Here is a 14,052-nt window from a genome sequence, read left to right as displayed (position 1 = left end):
CATAACTGCCTTGACATTTTGGTTGTTTTATACCTGACACATATCAACGATGGATGTAAAACTGTGAGTGAAGGTCACCCTTCTATCCTAAGTTGTTGTACTGGGTTAGTCACAAGTGACATTGAAGTGAGCATGTGACCGTGACTTGGGTTCACCATGACTGTCACACCTCTATTATCAGTCTGAATACAATGGTCTCCCCCTTCCTTGTCTCACTTTGCTTTTATTTTTATGGGGGCCTAGAGCTAAGAACTGCCTTGAGCATTACGGAGGCACTTGGAACTTAGCACTTTGAATACTTTAAGTACTGAGTGAGGTAACCCAGTCACAAAAGAACTCACATGATATGCACTCACAGAAACTTAGAATACCCAAGATACAATTTGCAAAACACATGAATCAAGAAGAAGGAAGATCAAAGTGAGGATACTTCATTCCTCCTTAGAATGGGGAACAAAACACCCATGGAGAAAGTTAAAGAGACAAAGTTCAGAGCCGAGACAGAAGGAAAGACCATCCAGAGACTGCCCCACCCGGGGATCCATCCCATAATCAGCCTCCAAATGCAGACACTATTGCATATGCCAGCAAGATTTTGCTGACAGGACCCTGATATAGCTGTCTCTTGTGAGGCTATGCCAGTGCCTGGCAAATACAGAAGTGGATGCTCACAGTCATCTATTGGATGGAACACAGGGCCCCCAATGAAGGTGCTAGAGAAAGTACCCAAGGAGCTGAAGGGGTCTGCAACTCTATAGGTGGAACAATAATATGAACTGACCAATACCCCCAGAGCCCGTATCTCTAGCTGCATATGTAGCAGAAGATGGCCTAGTCGGCCATCATTGGGAGGAGAGGCCCTTGGTCTTTCGAAGATTATATGCCCTAATTCAGGGAAATGCCAGGGTCAGGAAGCAGGAGTGGGTGGGTTGGAGAGCAGGGCGAGGGGGGAAGGGTATAGGGGACTTTCAGAATAGCATTTGAAATGTAAATGAAAATATAATATGTAAATGTAAATGAAAATGAAATTATAATATGTAAATGAAAAAGAATTGTTAAAAAAAAAAGACTACAGAGACTCATGGTGCAGGACTGAATGTACTTGGCATGTGAGCTAGTTCAGGGGCAGGGCTGGAAAGTTGTGATCTGATGAAATATATCTGGGTGTCACACTGATAAGAAGTACTTATCCCATAGTCTAGGAGACAAGATGGAATAAAATGGAGTAGGAAAAAATCCATAATATTCTCCCTCCTTTCTCTGCAACTTCTGCCAGTGTTCCTGTTATGAAGATGGGGGATGCCTCCTTCCAGCAATGGGGTCAACCAGATACAAACTCAAACCTTGGAACTATGAACAGCAGCAGCAGAAACCTTCCTTCTTTTAGAATTGTTTCTCTTGGGTGACTGCAGCCATGACCAAAAGCTAATGAACACAGTGACATAAACTGAAATGGAAGAGAGCATCCCCTTTATTTTTTTATTTATTTATTTATTTATTTTTTTTGGTTTTTCGAGACAGGGTTTCTCTGTATAGCCCTGGCTGTCCTGGAACTCACTTTGTAGACCAGGCTGGCCTCAAACTCAGAAATCCGCCTGCCTCTGCCTCCCGAGTGCTGGGATTAAAGGCGTGCACCACCACGCCCGGCTGAGAGAGAGCATCCCCTTTAGAGCATACGCACTGAATGTCAAGATAACCACGCAGAGAATTCAGTCAAACATGCTGTGAGATTTCAACTGACATTCTGGGGAAAATAGTCAAGTTTTCAACAAAGTACAAAGCATTTGCCAAAGTAAAGCCTGACTATGTTTCAACAATTACTTGCTTCTTTTGTATATAATAAAGTACTAATGAAAATAAGCACAAAATAAACTCAGCTCATGTCCTATTTAGTTACTAATTCATCTCCATGATAAGATGCCTGTGCTAGTTTGAATGGCAATGGCCCCAGGGACTCATATGGATACTTGGTCCCCATTTGGTGGAACTATTTGGAAAGAAGGAGGTGTGGCCCTGTCCGTAGAGGTGTGTCACTCATGTGGGTTTGAGCTTTCAAGAGTTCATGCCCTCCTCAGTGCCTCCTGCTTGCAGCTTGAGACTTGAGCGCTTAGCTGTTCCTGCCTTCACTCTGACATCAGGGTTCTAACCCTCTGGACCATAAGCCCAATTACACACTTTCTTTTATAAGTTGCCTTTGTCACTATCCCTTGTCACAACAAGAAAAAAAGAGACTGCCGGGAGTGGTGGCACATGCCTTTAATCCCAGCACTTGGGAGACAAAGACAGGTGGATTTCTGAGTCCAAGGCCAGCCCGGTCTACAAAGTGATTTGTTCCAAGACAGCCAGGACTACACAGAGAAACCCTGTCTCAAAAAAAAAAAAAAAAGAAAGAAAGAAAGAAAGAAAGAAAGAAAGAAAGAAAGAAAAGAAAAGAAAAGAAAAGAAAAGAAAAGAAAAGAAAAGAAAAGAAAAGAAGAAAGAAGAAAGAAAGAAGAAAGAAACTACTATCTAAGCAAAGCAACCCGAGGGAGGAAAGGTTTGCTCCCATAGAATCTCAAAGGGCCCATCCAGCACAGCAGGGAGGAGGCGCACTGGCTGCAACTGCTCTGGATGTGGGGTGGTGGATTGCAGTGGAGTTTATTCCCATCTAGAAAGGTCAAAACATAAGGAACTTGGGCCATAACAAGAAGGAGGTTCTGCTGTCAGGCCTTGCCCAGTTGGCCACTTTTGCTACATTAGTCAGTTCCAAAGGTTCCAAGCCCTTCAGTGTCAGTCCCTGTGTCAGGTGTCAATGTGTGGGCTGTGCCACACCAAGGCATTCTATTCCTTACATTCAAGTACTTCACTCTCAGTCCATACCGTGACTCATTGATGTGCATCCATTTGAATTGTTTTCACATCCTTGGGAATTGCATCCAGGGACTTGCACATGCTTAACCTTTGCTACAATCCAGGGTGCTCTTTGTTTCACATAAAAATATCTGATGGGGGGTGTGGGGGGGAAGCCGGGCATGCTGGCGCATGCCTTTAATCCTAGCACTCGGGAGGCAGCGGCAGGCAGATTTCTGAGTTCGAGACCAGCCTGGTCTACAAGTGAGTTCCAGGACAGCCAGGGCTACACAGAGAAACCCTGTCTCGAAAATCAAAAACAAACAAACAAAAAAATATCTGGGGTTTAAAAACAAAATTAGACTAACTTTATGCAAAATTACTAATCAAAATTGTAGACAATAGAAGTGACAACCAAGAAACAAAGTTAAAGTCCTCAAATAAATACCTCAAATTTAGTGGGTGTAAGAGCACAATGCTATTTCTTAGCCAAGCACTCCTGAGATACCTAAAACACAGCTCTGAGCGATTCATCCTCTACAAAGACTGTCCTAGGAAGATAAGCCTGCACTGTTGGTGGGGCACCTTTTCCATTTAAATAAAAATTGAAGATGAGAGCAATAGTTGTCACAAGTACAGTGTTTGTCACATACTTTAAGGGTCTGATTTGTTTAGAATGATTATGACAGCTAGAATTTTGACACACCTATGAAATTATTCCTTTAGAGTCTGCCTTGGCCCAGGGGAGGAGAATCTTGCTTCAGCTACCACAGATGAAATCACTTCCCTGGACTGTGGCCCTGGATGTAAAAATAAAGAAAACTAACAGCATGTACGCATTCTTATCTCTAACTGGAAATGCAATATGAGCTGTTGCAGTAAACTCCTGCTGCAAGTTCCCACTGCCTTGATCTTTCTGCCCAGACGGCCTGCACAGACTTTGAACTGTGAGATAAGATAAACTTTTTATCCCTTCAGTAACTTTTGTCCATATTTTAGCACAAGAATAGGAAAAGAAAGTAAGACATCTACTATGCTAATTTAGAGAACCAGCATCAGGGAGCTATGTGGGATATGACTTAAAAAAAATAATTCTACCTTTTAGTCTTTCCTAAGTACTTAGGTACAATCATCTTGGAAAGGAAAAGGACAGGGAATCAGGATTCACCATCCATATTAGACAATCTGCCTCTTCACACTACCCAGGAAGCAACGAAGTTTCACAGGAAAGGCCGTCGCTGCTGTCTTCTAGGAAGTGTTGGCACACAAGGAAAAGGGCTTATTTTAACTATTACAGAACAGCTGTAGGTTGACCCATGACTAGAGTAGAAACTGTAAGGACTCACCCTGTAAAGAGGATGGCACTTGTCCCTGAAACATGGAGCCAATCGGGCATAGATCTGCAGGCTGTAGTAGTAGGCTGCCAGCTGGAGAGACAGTGCCGAATGAGCCTGCTTCTCGAAGCACTTGTTAGCATCCAACACCTAGGAACAAGTACCACAGACTCGACTGAGCTAAGGCAAATGGTGAGACCATTAGACATAATCACATGGTGACTGGCCTAAAACTATAGACTACACTTCCTCGCATCAACTTGTGTCCATGATAACATGCAGAGGAAATGCCTTCCCAAGCATAAGGTAGACTTTACTTATTATAAAAGCAGATTGAAGGATGAACACCAAAGACACATTATAGAGGAGAGACTCTGGCTACTGGCTAGGCCCTTCTAGTACCTAGGAATTATAAGCAAAAGAACACACATACAATACATAGCTTCACTGACAATGACCCTCAGGAGAGAAGTTTGCTTATTTAAGTTTTTTGTTGATAAGGTAAGCTTACCTGAGGTAAGGCAAGGAGATAAGCAAGAGCCAATGTCATGTCATTCGGCAAAGCATCACTTGCTAGTTGCAAGAGAACTGAATGTACAGGGGACAAAAACAAAAACTGTATTACTAAGGGTGGAACTTGCCATTGTTATTTTGTTAAATAGCCATGCTGTTAAAATTCTTTCTAAATATTTATGTTTGTACACATGGAGATGAGCTGTTCTCAGCCTTTCTCAGAGGCTGCATGCTGCAGAGGGCAGCGTTAAGTGGACAGATACACAGGGCTGAGAAAGAGAGGTGAGTGCTCAGCAGTGCAGGAGACATATATAACAAGCTCCCCACGCCTACCTAACAGCTGCAGGGACCACCAGGAAGAGAAGACTCTCAGAGCCAGGAGCCGATGCTGTCCGCCCTGAGAAACACTGCCTTCAGCAGCTGAGAGTTGCTGGGGGAGGGACAATCACTGTTGCTCGAGAGCTGTGGGCACCATTAGCATTTGCCATGCTCTTTTCACCAAAAGAGTTCACAGCCATTACAGAAAGGAAACTAAGTGGACTTAGTGGAGTACAAAAGAGTGCCTGTTCAGGGAGCTAAGTGGGGATTTGAGATGGAAATGGGTAGTACATATGGTTACTGTATATGGTCTATGGCTATATGTATATGGTATTGTATGATATTCTTAACAATAAAGAAACTATAAAAATTACAGGGCATTCTTTGTTAAAAGTATCATGCTTTTAGCCTTTAATGATTCCAACGGATGCATAGCTTCAGATGTTTTAACTGTCCATGAAAATCTATTTGACATTGACTTAACATAGACCATAGAAAACTGTTAAACAGTAACCTCACCACAACTGGGAAAGTTTGAAGTGGGTTTTACTAACACTTGAGGAAATCCTGTCAGAGAGTTCTTAGAAAGCTCAAGCATAAAGACAACCAAGATAGACCCTCAGAACAGAGTCTTTTTAAAGACTAGGGCCATGCTGCAAACTCATGTGTATCAAGACTGGCTAACTGGAGTGATTACATGAATACCCTAACACGAGTGCAGTAGAACAGCTTTAGAAGGGACTTCAGAGATGACTCAGTGGTGGCTGCTCTTCCACAGAACCCAGGTTCAATTCCCAGAACCTACATGACAATGCAATCACCCACAATGCCAGTTCCAGGGAATCCAAAACCTTCTTCTGGTCTCGGTAAGCACCAGGCACATACATGGTGCACAGATATTCATGCACTCACACCAATTGATATAAAACACAATTTAAAAATTAAAAACATATAGTGGAGAACTACAAACTTTTACAACCAAGCTGGAAATCAATCTGGCAGTTCCTTGGGAAATTAGAAATAGTTACCTGAAGACGCAGCTATACCACTCCTAGGCATATATCCAAAAGATGCTCCACCAAATTACAAAGACACATGCTCTACTCTGCTCATAGCAGCTTTATTTGTAATACTTAGACACTGGAAACAACACAGATGTCCCTCAACAGAAAATGTGGTTCATTTACACAATGGAGTAATACTCCACTATTAAAAATGAGGACATCATTAAATTTGCAAACAAATGGATAAAACCAGAAAATATCTTAAGTGAGGTAACTCAGACTCAAAAGGACATGCATGGTATGTACTCACTAATAAGTGGGTATCAGCCATGAAGTACAGAATACCTATGATCCATCACACAGACCCAAAGAAGGTAAACAAGAAGGAAGGCCCAAGTGAGGATGCTTCAAAGTCTCACTCAGAAGGGAACAAAATAGACATGGATGGCAGAAGGAGAGAGGGACCTGGGTGAGAGACAGAAATGGGGGAATGGGGTGAGAGGATCAGGTAATGGGGAGAGACAAGAGAGAGGCCCAAAAGGCAAGGAGAATGAATGGAAATCTGCAGTTGCTGGGGTTGGGGGAGCAGGTGTCTAAAAAGTCGCAGAGACCTGGGATGGGGGAGACTCTCAGGACTCAATGCAGGTGACCTTAGCTGAGATGCCTAACAGTGGGACATGGAACCTGAAGAGGCTACCTTCTGTAGCCAGGAAGGACCCATAGTCAAGGGATAAGGACCCCAACCCACCCACAAAACTTTCAACTCAAAATTTCTCCTGTCTAAAAGAAATAAAGGAACAAACTTGAAGCAGAGACTGAAGGAATGGCCAACCAATAACCAGCCCCACCTTAGATCCATCCCATGGGCAAACACCAATCCCTGACATTATTAATGATATGTTGTTATGCTTACAGACAGGAACATAACAACATAACTGTCCTCTAAGAGGCTCTACCCAGCGGGTGACTGAGACAGATACAGATATCCAGAGCCAAGCATGGGATGGAGGTTGAGGACCCTTATGGAAGAGTTGGAGGACGGATTAAAGGCCCTGGAGAGGATAGGAACCACACAGGCAGACCAACAGTGTCAACTAACCTAGACCCCTGAGAGCTCACAGAGACTAAGCCACCAACCAAAAAGCACGGGCTTGACCTTCTGATACATATGTACCCGAGGGCTGTCTTGCCCTACCTCAGTGGGAAAGGATTACATAATCTTAGAGAGTTGATGCACCAGGGTGGGAGGATACCCAGTGGGTACCCACCCTCTCAGAGGCAAAGAGAAGCGGGAAGGGAAGGAGGGACTTGAGAGGGGGAACTATGATGGGGCAGGATTTGGGATCTTAATTAAAAATAATAAAATAAAATGAAATAAAATAAAATAAAACAAAATAAAATAAAAACATAGGTTTGTAATTTAGGAAAACATTCTGTTATTATAATAAGGATGACTTTGTTCTTTCCAAGAACAACCCTCCAACTCATGATGCACAAAAGCAAACCAGTCATCAGCTTTACTCATGTATTACAATTCTCTAGCCATTAACAACTTATCCACAAACACTGCTACAAGCCACAACCTGCCAATGTCAAAGCTTCAATAAGACAGTCCATGGACAGTCAGCTCTAGGTCCACACACAATCTGTTTACATAAGGATGCAATTTATTTACTTGTGGCCTTAGTCAAATCCCTTGTAATCATATACACTTGAATTCATATTATCAAAAGCTTTACTCGATCCCACCATTGAGGTATTTGCACCTCACAACTGTTGCTGATTTATCTACTACAGCACTCAATTGGTACCAACCTGGCTGTCCATCAACAGACAAATGCCTAATGAGACTTTGGTATATATACGATGGAATGCTATTCAGCTGTAAAGAAAAATAAAATCAGAAAGTTTGCAGGAAAACAGAAGGATTTTAGAATGTTCATTATTAAGCAATGTCACACATAGAAAAATCTGCATGTTCTCTTTCATTTGTGAAATCTAGCATGTACATGTGAATACTGTGTAACAGGAAGGAAATAAGGGTAACTTCTAGGGAATAGGGATGGACTGAATGCAGGCAATGGACACAAGTTATGAAGGAAGACACAAAGCTGCTTTTTGCTAGCTCTATTATGCATTTTCTATTGTTTGTGGTGGGAGATTGCATACACATCTATTCCACAGCAAAAGTTAAAAATCCAGTGAGATTTTTAACTCTCAAGCCTCTGTGCAAAAGGATGACGAACTGCAGAGAAGCTTTTGGACCTTGTTAACTTCAGCGCGTGCGTGTGTGTGTGTGTGTGTGTGTGTGTGTGTGTGTGTGTCAGTGAGAGAGAGAGAGTTTGTGAAACTTTGAAATAAAGTTTTTTAAAATAAAAACATACTAAAAGGCAAGAAAATTGGGCGAATAATCCAAAGGAAATAAAATTTGATTCTAGAAACTCTGCAGGATCCCCACAGGAGTCGTGCTCTACTTGGACAAATACTGAAGTTATTACTATAATCTGAGCTTAAATGATGGCTGGAATAATGAGGTACAGCCTGTAAGGGCCAAAGGTGTCCTAGAATTTACATTTTCCTGTGGTGATTCATAAGGGAAAATACTGAGCTTTCTCTTCTGTGCTTCTTGCAAAGTGTTGTTTCTGTAAAAAGAGTTCCACCCAAGGTGTTTTCCAACACTTAGGAGCCAAAGGCACCACAGTCACGCCTCCAGAGAAATCATATACTTCTAAAATGGCTTCTAGCCGACAGACACTCATCTCACAACCCATCTCCAAGCCCATCCCTTCAGTCATTATCAAGAGAAACTTTCCATAACTGGACACTCCCTGTATTAAGAAGCAGAGTCTTTGACATTCAGGTATCCATGAATTCGGACACGAGCAAACAATATTTTTTCCCTGAAGAACTTTAAAGTACAATATAAAGAGCCCAAATCACCTCTTTGCCAACAACTTGAGGAACAAGACAGAAGAACCAGATGATGAATGTGTCCCGGAAGACTTCAAGCTTAAGGATGGACTACAGCACAAGCTCTCTGCCACAGACACCGGGAAACTACAGAAGGACTCGTGCAAAGCACAGGCTGCTCAAGGGCCTGGACTACTTAAGAAACTTTAACTGTACATGACAAACACCACACACACACACACACACACACACATACACAAACACACTTGTCAGTAACGGGACTTAATTTCCCAGGTGGCTCTCTCAAGAGAGCTCAAGTTCTGACCCCTATCAGTCTCACATTGTCTACCATTCACTATCTGTCTACCAGTCCTTGGGGAACCTTATCTTAAAGGAATAAAAAAAAAAAAAAAAAAAAAAATTCATCCCCTCACACAGTGAGAACTGTTCCCAGCTAATGTTATTTCTTGAAGTCTTTTCAAACATGACCTTTAATTGAAACCTGACCTAGTTGATTTCCACTTCTACTCCATTTATTTTTCAGATCCTCTCACATCTTTATCTGAACGCACTCATCTTTTCCTGGATATCCCTCAGAAATGTCTCCCTCATGTGTGTGGCTTTGCTGCAGTGAGTGCAGGACCTTCATTTCCCAGAGCTGTGCTGGACCAAGCTCACCTGAGAAATTACACCCCACTCCTGACAATCTTCTCATCACATCTTTATTATAGCATCAACTGGACTTTCCCTTCATTTACTGTGCATTTTGCTGTTTCCACAAAATGAAGCCCCACCAGGGCATGAATGCTTGTTCCCACAGGGAATGTTCCTGAGACAGTGCTTACAACGTAGAAGATTCCCCACAGCAAACAAATAGGGCACCAGGAGAAAAACAAAGGCAGTTAGAATAAATAGCCTCCAGCAGACATCTCTGAAGGGAAAATCTTCACTGGATTCAGAAATTCCAGAAGGAGTATTTTAAAAATGCAAATCCCAAAGTCTTACTAACATTCCTGAACTTATATGTGTATATGTATGTATATATGTATGTATGCATGTATTACATAACACATACATAGTTTATGCAAAAAAAGAATAGGAAATAGGTCTATTTCATGCACAAAAATCATACTTGAAGTATTGTTTAAGGGCTATTTTTGCACAGCAGTGAGTCGTCGCTGTGGACACAAGTGCTGCTCCAAACACAGGCTGATGATGTGTTCTTCTGTCTGTCTGTACAAAGTAACAGCATCTGTAGACACCAGCTACACAGGCTGATGATGTGTTCTTCTGTCTGTCTGTACAAAGTAACAGCATCTGTAGACACCAGCTACACAGGCTGATGATGTGTTCTTCTGTCTGTCTGTACAAAGTAACAGCATCTGTAGACACCAGCTACACAGGCTGATGATGTGTTCTTCTGTCTGTCTGTACAAAGTAACAGCATCTGTAGACACCAGCTACACAGGCTGATGATGTGTTCTTCTGTCTGTCTGTACAAAGTAACAGCATCTGTAGACACCAGCTACACAGGCTGATGATGTGTTCTTCTGTCTGTCTGTACAAAGTAACAGCATCTGTAGACACCAGCTACACAGGCTGATGATGTGTTCTTCTGTCTGTCTGTACAAAGTAACAGCATCTGTAGACACCAGCTACACAGGCTGATGATGTGTTCTTCTGTCTGTCTGTACAAAGTAACAGCATCTGTAGACACCAGCTACACAGGCTGATGATGTGTTCTTCTGTCTGTCTGTACAAAGTAACAGCATCTGTAGACACCAGCTACACAGGCTGATGATGTGTTCTTCTGTCTGTCTGTACAAAGTAACAGCATCTGTAGACACCAGCTACACAGGCTGATGATGTGTTCTTCTGTCTGTCTGTGCAAAGTAACAGCATCTGTAGACACCAGCTACACAGGCTGATGATGTGTTCTTCTGTCTGTCTGTGCAAAGTAACAGCATCTGTAGACACCAGCTACACAGGCTGATGATGTGTTCTTCTGTCTGTCTGTGCAAAGTAACAGCATCTGTAGACACCAGCTACACAGGCTGATGATGTGTTCTTCTGTCTGTCTGTGCAAAGTAACAGCATCTGTAGACACCAGCTACACAGGCTGATGATGTGTTCTTCTGTCTGTCTGTGCAAAGTAACAGCATCTGTAGACACCAGCTACACAGGCTGATGATGTGTTCTTCTGTCTGTCTGTACAAAGTAACAGCATCTGTAGACACCAGCTACACAGGCTGATGATGTGTTCTTCTGTCTGTCTGTACAAAGTAACAGCATCTGTAGACACCAGCTACACAGGCTGATGATGTGTTCTTCTGTCTGTCTGTACAAAGCTGTGACACTGTGGAGTCCTTACTTACCCTCCCAGAGCCAGCCAATGCTGAGTATGCTCAACAACGTGCCTGTGAGAATAGCTCTGGCAACAGCATCTGTAGACACCAGCTACACAGGCTGATGATGTGTTCTTCTGTCTGTCTGTACAAAGCTGTGACACTGTGGAGTCCTTACTTACCCTCCCAGAGCCAGCCAATGCTGAGAATGCTCAACAACGTGCCTGTGAGAATAGCTCTGGCAACAGCATCTGTAGACACCAGCTACACAGGCTGATGATGTGTTCTTCTGTCTGTCTGTGCAAAGCCGTGACACTGTGGAGTCCTTACTTACCCTCCCAGAGCCAGCCAATGCTGAGAATGCTCAACAACGTGCCTGTGAGAATAGCTCTGGCATGTAAACCAAACCCAGACTCCACTCTGAACCAATTTCTCTGACATGGCTGTTATACACTGTCCAACAATTATCTGTTTTAATCACTCCAGAACTTGTTACTATATATGAGGGTCTAAGTCGATAGTCTCAGGCTATTCATTTTACCCAAAGTTAACCTTGCCCATGCCTACCTCCCCTACTATGAAAACATAAATAAAGGCCTTTATACAAGCTTTCCCTGACCCTCCAGCCACTGCTGACCACCAAGTGCTTTTACCCTTGTTTTAGGGATCTGTAGCAACCACTTTATTCATGACTGTCATTTTCATATCTATGTGTTAAAGAAACCTAAAATCCTAGGTATAATTTAGAACTAGGCAAGATGTAGAACTATATAATGAAATGTTAGAACAGGAAGGGAGTCGTCTTTAGAGTTAGACAGCCCTGGAAAAAAGATCGGGTCCTCCTGCTTTGAGTTTCAGCCTAGATAAAGCTTCAGACTTTAGGAGTTCTGCTGTACGTTATGTAGGATACCTTCGCCCATACATCCTGGGACTGGCCAGTAACCGAAGACATCAATGAATGTGCTGCAAAGCATTTCACGATCTCACTACAGAGGATAACCACAGACGATAATAGCCTTCTGTCAGCTTAGTTCAGGCTTACATGGCAAACAAGTTACAAAAGCCCTTTGGTTCTCAGAACATCTTGGATTTGGGGTCTGAGCATATGAGGCTCCTAAGGGAAAAGCAAGTGAGGCAAAGCAGGTAGTCAGAGTGGTCTCCAGCACTCAGTGCTCAGTGGCCCCTCCTCTCTCAGTACCCGGCTTTAAGTGCCTTTTTTCAGTTAGGACTTGTTTCAATTTTCCCCTGAATATTGAAGGGTAGGAAGTGCTTCCTGTACTAGGTATTACAGTGGTAAAAGAAGCGATTACTTCCATTTGATATAATTATTAGTGAATTAGTAATTGCATTTAAGGAGGAAGAGCAATTTCACTCAGAAGGAAGTGCACACTCAGCCATCCATCCCTGATTAAGGGAGTGTGTGCGCCCAGGCTGTGCCTGCTGCTGTCTATCACTCCTACACAGCACTCAGCAGTCAGATAAGTCAGTCACCTCTCAGCTTCCCTGTGGAAGATAGCAACGCTTTCCATTCGTCTGCAAAGGAGATTTCAGAGTTCCAGGACATCCTTTCCCCGTGTGCCTTATGCCTACACCCAAGCCACGGACAACAAGGCAAAAATATTCTTCCTTTGGCAACTAGCCATTCTAACCCCCAACAATGAAAGTTACATTTTCTTACTTTGGCTGAGTGTGTGGGGACTGTTATTTGTGCTTTCAGACACCATTTGCACATCCTGACATTCAAATGTTGCCTGTGCTCATGGGATTCCTTGATGTAACAAGAATAAAATTCACTAAAACAAAACCGTCTATTATTCTTAATGTATCAGCTTTAATGGGATATAAATTGGACAGATGGTTTGCAAGAAGTAACACTCCTCTGAAAATAGGTAATGTTATCTCAAACCTTATAAACATAGGCCCAAGTCCAAAAAGCAGTTATGTGTACAGACAGGAAACCAGAAATTCAAATGAGATAGTTAGCATCAGTGCAAGTCAGGCTGCTGACATTGTATGCTACTACAGGCAATGGACTGGCCCACTCTGCTTATTAATGTGTGTTATTAACCTTTGCCGGACAGGTTCTGAGTAACATTACTAGATGGAGCAACACACAACTATAATTGTCATTGCTGTTGTTAAGTGGCCATAAGTGGCCTGTGTTTCTCAAGTCCTTTGCTCTCTGCAGCCCTGGTGCCAAGACTGCTTCAAGTGCTGGGACAGTTTACTCACACTTGAATGTCTTGGCCTGTTTTACTCACTAGGTTTTTAACGTGTATTTCATCTGCCCAAGAAAAATGGAATTTGTCCATATTTGTCACCTTGCACAAAGCTCAAGTCCAAATGGATCAAGGACCTCAACATAAAACCAGATACACTGAATCTAAGAGAAGAGAAAGTGAGAAAGAGATTGAACTCATTGGCACAGGGAACCCTGTAAGAGGACTAGCAGTCTCAGTTAATCTGGACCCCAGAGACCTCTCAAACACTGGACCACCAAACAGGTAGCATACACCTGCTGATATGAGGCCCCCAACACACATACAGTAGAGGACTGCTGGGTGTGTGTTCATTCAGAGATGATGCACCTAACCCTAAGAGACTGGAGGCTCCAGAGAGTTTAGAGGTCAGGTGGGGTGGGTGATGGGGACATCCACATGGAGAAAGGTGGTGGAGAGGAGGTATGGTATGAGGGTGGAATAAAATATGGAGTGTAAACAAAAAATAAATTTATTAACTAATTAAAAACAAATAAATAAATATTTCAATCTCAGTGTTGGTTACCTTTTCCCCACAGAA

General features: G+C 42.7%; 1 protein-coding gene across 4 annotated transcripts in view; it reads right to left on the bottom strand.

Moving 5' to 3' along the window:
- Nbas (NBAS subunit of NRZ tethering complex) overlaps positions 1-14,052 on the bottom strand; it is a 301,235-nt gene that overhangs the window by 119,827 nt on the left and 167,356 nt on the right. For all 4 annotated transcript variants that reach the window (XM_029484416.1, XM_021178925.2, XM_029484417.1 and 1 more), the window contains exons 39-40: positions 4,675-4,751; positions 4,176-4,313 (exon numbers count right to left, since the gene is read on the bottom strand). In XM_029484416.1, coding sequence (XP_029340276.1) covers positions 4,176-4,313; positions 4,675-4,751 — 215 coding nt within the window. The remainder of the gene's footprint in view (positions 1-4,175; positions 4,314-4,674; positions 4,752-14,052) is intronic.

Source organism: Mus caroli, unplaced genomic scaffold, assembly GCF_978045245.1.
Source record: "Mus caroli unplaced genomic scaffold, Mus_caroli_1 scaffold_14, whole genome shotgun sequence".
Classification (NCBI taxonomy): Eukaryota; Metazoa; Chordata; class Mammalia; order Rodentia; family Muridae; genus Mus; species Mus caroli.
This window is presented reverse-complemented; position numbering and strand designations above follow the sequence as displayed.